At 35.0% G+C, this 6353-nt stretch overlaps 1 protein-coding gene across 1 annotated transcript in view; it reads right to left on the bottom strand.

The window, feature by feature from the left end:
- Positions 1-272: 272 nt before the first annotated feature.
- ABCD3 (ATP binding cassette subfamily D member 3) overlaps positions 273-6353 on the bottom strand; it is a 32682-nt gene continuing 26601 nt past the window's right edge. Inside the window, 8 exon segments of the mRNA XM_075759969.1 lie at positions 273-2007; positions 2745-2801; positions 4134-4238; positions 4661-4780; positions 5008-5097; positions 5199-5264; positions 5358-5435; positions 5851-5914. Coding sequence (XP_075616084.1) covers positions 1930-2007; positions 2745-2801; positions 4134-4238; positions 4661-4780; positions 5008-5097; positions 5199-5264; positions 5358-5435; positions 5851-5914 — 658 coding nt within the window. The 3' untranslated portion in view covers positions 273-1929.

Raw genomic sequence — 6353 nt, 5'->3', positions numbered from 1 at the left:
TATTCTGGTACCTTATTCTCTTGAATATGCTATACTTCAGAGATTTTCACTGATTTTTTATTTTCATTGATGCATTATACTATGAATCTACTGTGGTCACTAGATTCTTATATCAGGACAGCTGTTGGCATTTGAGTACTATGAAAGAAGAGTAGTACTGACAGGCATGGGCAAGAACTGTGATAAAAGGAAAGATACCTGTTAAGGTAGCAATTTCAACCTGAAAGATGACAACTAATCTCATTGAGTAAAAACTAACAGACAGCAGTGCATCCAAGTACATATCCATTTTTATAAGAGTTAGGTTTGTTTTTAATCTAAACCCTTGATAAAAGATGCAGAGAACAGATTTTATTGCATATTTTATGCATGCCTTCATGTAGTGCATTCCTATATTATATCTTATGTGGAACACTAAAAAACTACTAGACCTTCACTGTACAACAGGTATTGTAAATTTTTGTTTTAAAGCCTAAATAGAGATTCGGTTTGCGTTATACCTTCCTATTCCCTGATCACAAAAATCACCTTGCTGCATTTATGTTTAAGTCACATGGCAACCACAGTAATCATTTGTATGGAAAAAACAGTTACAGTAAACTATTTAAGTGAGTTTGATTTCTTCAAGGGAATTTGGCAGCTAGAACACAAAAACCAGCAGGGACTAGAGATCCTTAGAAAATGGTGAGAAATCACTGATGAATAATTTAGATCAGAAATCAAGAAACCTCATGAGAAATAAAAAGAATAAACATGAAAGAAGAAAGCATCATTTTCAGCTTCACAGTGTAGAAGGCCAAACAGGCAGTACCATTATCACATTATCACTTGCTTTCAAAAACTCAGACCTGAAGGGCAGCTAGTATCATGAGGAGATATGATTTTTTAAAGAGGGGTGGGGAAGGAGGAACTTAGAAAAAGCAACTGCTGTATTACAGGACTGAACACACACAGGACAGACAATCTGCTATTTCACAGATCAACATTTTTGAGTCCATTCTAACCCCTACTGATTTCAAAAGAATAATGATCGGACCCACATTCTTTTCTCTGTTTCTACTTGTGGGAGTCATTCATTTCTTCAGAGCTGAAAACATGCACAAGATTGATTGATACAAGGAACAGCACTTCCCCCCCCCCCCTTTTTTTTTTTTGCCAGTCCTTTCCTTCCTCAACCTCTTCTCAACGCTTCATTACCATAGTATTTCTCTGACAGAAAAAGGGCAGCTGGGGTTTGGGATGGATGAAGCTCTTGCTAAATTGGGAGAGAATGGGATTGCTGAGCAGCAGAGAGTTGCGTGGACAGACAGATGTTAAACAGAATCCAAAATGCAGCAAAGAACAAGGTTAATTATTTTAGCAGAAGGAATTAGTTTTGTCTTTTAGGTTCAGTCCATCCTTTATCAGCAAGGGCATATCGGCTACATCACAAGGCTTGGTCAAGGAAACGGCTCTTTCAGTTAACAGGGCACAGACCGGAAGATGGGAGAATGTCCTGCACCATGTGAGATAACTCAGAAATATGCATAGAACAGAGCAAAAATCCAAGACTGCTTTGCAGAAACAAGAGAGGTAGCAACCCTAATTTTAACAGGGCTTTTCACTGAAGGGAAAGAAGGTCTACAAAAGTCAAATCAGCTGATTTCAAATGGTTTGCATCCCAGGATGAATCAGGTTACACTGATTTAAGCCCAATTTAATTTAGGCAGGTTTTTAAACCACAAGAATAAGGACATTCTTAGTACATATCAATAATTAAACCAACATATACACAATTAGCAGTATCCTACATAATAGTAAACGCTTAACAGCTTGTTTTGGGTTATCCTAGTTAATTTGTTTTAAAAACAAGCTGAGTAGTTTTATTGTACAATGCTTGCCATTCTACACACTTCCTGTAATCAGTCTCTGTAGCAGTTCAGTTCATGACTAAGATCCAAATTCAACTGTGTCTTCAGTTATTTTCTTGAACTCGTAGTTTCCTCTGCCATCCATATGCAAGTAAAACTGAAATAAAAGAACATGTTATCAACTACCTAAAAGTTACCAGGTCTATAAATGCCTAAATAAATTATATTTTGAAGTAGTTTTAATGCAAAATCTTAAACTCAGTATCCAGAGGGTAAGCTTCTCCCATCTCATGTTTCACTAAATTCAATTGCCTCTGGAAAAAAGTTAAACTGTTTTTGTTCACATCATCCATCAGTCTGCTAATGGTCACACAGACTTAACACTCTTATCTTGGGTTTTGTGAAAGTATACTTAAGTGGTAGACATTCAACCCTGTGTATTAAGTCAGTATTTTTCCCCACACATACAGTCTGTATAAAAAAATAGTAAAATCTTAATTTGGAAGAAAAGAAGTCCACATATTAGACATGAACTTCTTTTACAGATAGATACAGTATCTTTAAACCAAAATTCCATGCTGTTTACTGGCTTTTGGTTCAAGCGGGTTTTTGAGACTAAGAAAGAAGACTTAAGTATCTAGTGAGCCTTTCACATTTTTGAGGCTACTCTTACAGATACATTTAAGGATTTTAGTTACTTTTCCCCTTCATAACTAGAAGCGTATTTCAAATAGTGCAACTGGATTATGAAAGTAAAGCCTTCTTAAAAAACCTGAACATGACCTATTAGGATGTAAAGTAAGAACACATTGATTTGTAAAGTCAATTCAATAGAAAGTCAAACAAAATCCCTACCACCCACAGATATCCTTAGCAAAAGCAAAAGCTACGTACATCATGATGTTTCCAGAGTGACTTTCTGTGGGAGACAGTGAAGAGAGTGATGCCAACCTACATGAAGAAAATACAAATAGAGCAGTTAATTTTTCTCATGGGTTAGATGTTATTTATTTTTCAGCATATCAGCTGAAGAGCTTAAATTCATAAACACAAAATTCCAGGCTCAATTATTAACAGTACACATATGTAGCCTTAATAGAAAATGTTGTAGTAAAAGAAAGCAGAAAGGATTTATCTTTTTTTAATTGATTTCACTATTATTTTGCTCCTAATGATGTGGCAAAACATAGAATGAACTGGGTAAGAGAGGTAAGGTAGGAGGCAGGTAAAACAACAAATCTGGTAATTAGAAGTAGTCTACTTTAACAGCAAAAAAACCAAACCCACAAAAGCTATTAATGAATTATAAACTTAAAGTGACAATTTAAAGGTGAATAATCTTCCTCTGTTTCCTTGCAACTCAGTTAATTATACATCCCTAACAGCACCAATTAAGACAAAATGGCTCTGATAAAACAGGGTAAAACTTTTTCTTTCTGCAAGCACAGCTTAACCAGGAATTCTATTTCAGTAACATGCCTTAGCCATTCAGCAACGGTAACTCTAAAACAAGAGTACAAATAAACATCCAAGTTAACAGAATAACAAGTATATGCAAAACAGACTTAATTGTCAGGGTTTTGATATTAGTGTGGTAAAATGAGTTAAAGAAATAATGTCCATTCTTCAGAGTCCTCATCTAGCGTCAATTTACTACTACAGAAGGCTCCTTAAGTTCCCACTTCAAGTTTCAAGCATCTGTTACAACACGTGCACGGCTTTGCCCCATTACCATTCTGAGAATACTGCTACTCAATCATTAATGTTATTTCAAGCCCATTCTTTGCCAGGCTAGAGGTGTGAAATTGATATTTCACACGGCACTATGCAGATTCTGAAAAGGTGAGTACAAGAGGGAAAGGAAAAATAAAATTATATTTAATATCATCATATTTTCCTAAAGTGCTTGGCTTTTCATATCTCAAAATAGATGGAAATGCTAACTTCTAGCCTTTCACTTCTGTTGCCCTGGCCAAAACAACAAAAAAGTATCAAATTTTAGATTATTTGATCTTCACTCGACATTCTAAGAGTTTATCTGAAAACATAAGGTAACTTATAAGTTAATAAGAGTTCTCTGATATACAGAGGCCACATGTACATCTAAGTTATCTTAAGACTACAAAAACAATTATTGAATTCTAGTGTGCATAAAGGGTTCTTGCATGCCCTAAGTTGTTGGGTTTTTTTAATCTGCACTAGGCATAAGGAAGAGTGCACCTTGTATCACTTTAAGTTTCTTGTTAACATACAGAAGTATAATTCTAGAAACAAAGAGCTTACCTTTCGGCAGTGGCTGTAAATGTAGCCTTCTACGTCAACGCTAACAGCACTGGTGCATTCATCCAGAATTGCAAACTGGGGCTTATGATAAAATAGCCTTGCCATCTGGAATGCAAACCAAAAAGCTACTATGGATACAGAACTACAACAAATAATGCAGTGTTAGAGGTTAAACTAAGAATTAGTATCCAAAAGTTTGCTGCGGCAAGGGAATTTCTTTGAAGTTGGCACCCACTGAAGCCTGAAAATCTGAGAGTTGCATATTATCTTACTTTTTTTTTTAAAAACAAATTATTTTAGAACTTTTGTTTATACAATCAAAGTATAAAGTATGGTAAAAGGTCAACATTACATATTAAGTTTTGAGTACAATAGGCACTATTTTAGGTTTTCAGTATTCAGCTAATTCACATTTTGGGGGTTTCTTCTTTAAGCAAAATATTAACATTTAGTAAACAAAAATTGCTTACAATTCATTTTCAACCTATGTCCTGTATTTGTTAAGTATTTATGCTTTTGAAACATACTGCCATTCTCTGTTTTTCTCCCCCGCTGAGTACATCCATCCAGTCCTGAACACTATCCCAGCCTCCTTCACGTTCCAAGATTTGACCCAGCTGGACATTATCCAAGTATTCCTTCAGCACCTTTTATTGAAACAGGAATGACAAACAGACCTTAAGTGAACTTAATGAAGAAATGATTGAAAATGGTTATGAAGGGTTATACTATTACACTGGTGTACTATCAACTCTGATAAATATTAAAAAAAAACCCTAAATGCAGTGTTTTTAATAGCAATTTCAGTATTTTTAAGTCTGAAGCATTACTCATCTTAAGTGAGACAAAGGGTTAATGAACTAATTATCATTACCTGATCAGAAATTCCTTTCTTTCTCTGATCTTCCAAAGTATCTGGATATATAACTTGATCTCTGAGTGTTCCAAGTGTCATATATGGTCTCTACACACAGTTAGAAACAAAAAGGTATGTCAAATAATTGTAAACATAGTTAAAGTAGGAAGAAAGAGAACACTATTTTCAATTAAAATACTTTGCCTCACCTGGGGAACATAGAACAACTTTCCTCTTACAGGTTTTGTTAAACGCCCACCAAACAAAGGCCACAACTACAACAAGAAAAAGGTTTAAACTTGACCAAAAAAGTCCAATTACAATAGTGCTTTGGATTCTCCCCCATTTATTTAAAAAAGCTCCCTTACCTCACCAAGAACACGAAAGAGTGAGCTCTTCCCACACCCATTTGGCCCACAGATCAGAACATTTGCACCAGATCGAACCTAAAAATGCAAAGCCAACACATTAAAAGGGTAGTGAGAAAATTGTTGAAAGCTTCTACAAACAATAAGACAATCTGCTATCCACATAGGCTTGTACATAGTAGTTTCTGATACTACAGTGAGTAATTTCAACCAGTAATTAATTTTTTTCCAACTAGTTAAGCACCAACAGCAGCTGGAAGAAAACACACTTGTAACAATAAAAACATTTTTGAGGAAAGTAGCTTATTGCCTTTTTTTTTAAACTAACACAATGATTAATTTTGTTCAAATTTAAGCATGCCATACAAGCACCGCTCCATTTTTGTTTCCACATTTTTTTTGTAAATCTGATTACCTCTGAAATTATAATCTTCACTTCAATTTTATATGAATATAGATTTCTACAATACTAAAAAACAACAAAAAACTTTACCTCAAAGTTAAGGTCTTGAATCAAAACATCTCCATTAGGTGTCACCAATGGAACATGATCAAACCTATTTGTATTGAAACAAAAAAAAAAAAGCAGTTGCCCAAAAGCAGCTAATACTGAATTCTTACTCAGAGATGTAAGGAATAGGGTAAGACTTCAGTAATACTTCATTCAGTACACTGTCCCAGTTTCCAACCTGAAAAAAAAAGTTCTTGAACCAAAAGCAGTACCTTAGACATTTGTTAAGCACTACAGATTTTTTTTCCTCCTCCATATATTTGTTTTCCGAATCCTTCTACCTTTTGTCTCCAAAACATCTTGTTAATATAAACCTACATTTAAGGACGCACTTGATTTTAAACCTGATAGTGGAAGTGCATTCCATTAGTTCTAGGATACACAATGAATGGCTTCTCTGCTCACCTCCCCCTTGCTTTTTTAGTAAAATAGGTCTACCATCTCCTTTCCCTCTTCCTCCCCCTTTCCCCCCTGCTCCACTATCT

This window comes from Balearica regulorum, chromosome 8 (genome assembly GCF_011004875.1).
Source record: "Balearica regulorum gibbericeps isolate bBalReg1 chromosome 8, bBalReg1.pri, whole genome shotgun sequence".
In the NCBI taxonomy this organism is placed as follows: Eukaryota; Metazoa; Chordata; class Aves; order Gruiformes; family Gruidae; genus Balearica; species Balearica regulorum.
The sequence above is the reverse complement of the archived record's forward strand: the minus strand, read 5'-3'. Positions and strand labels throughout refer to the sequence as shown.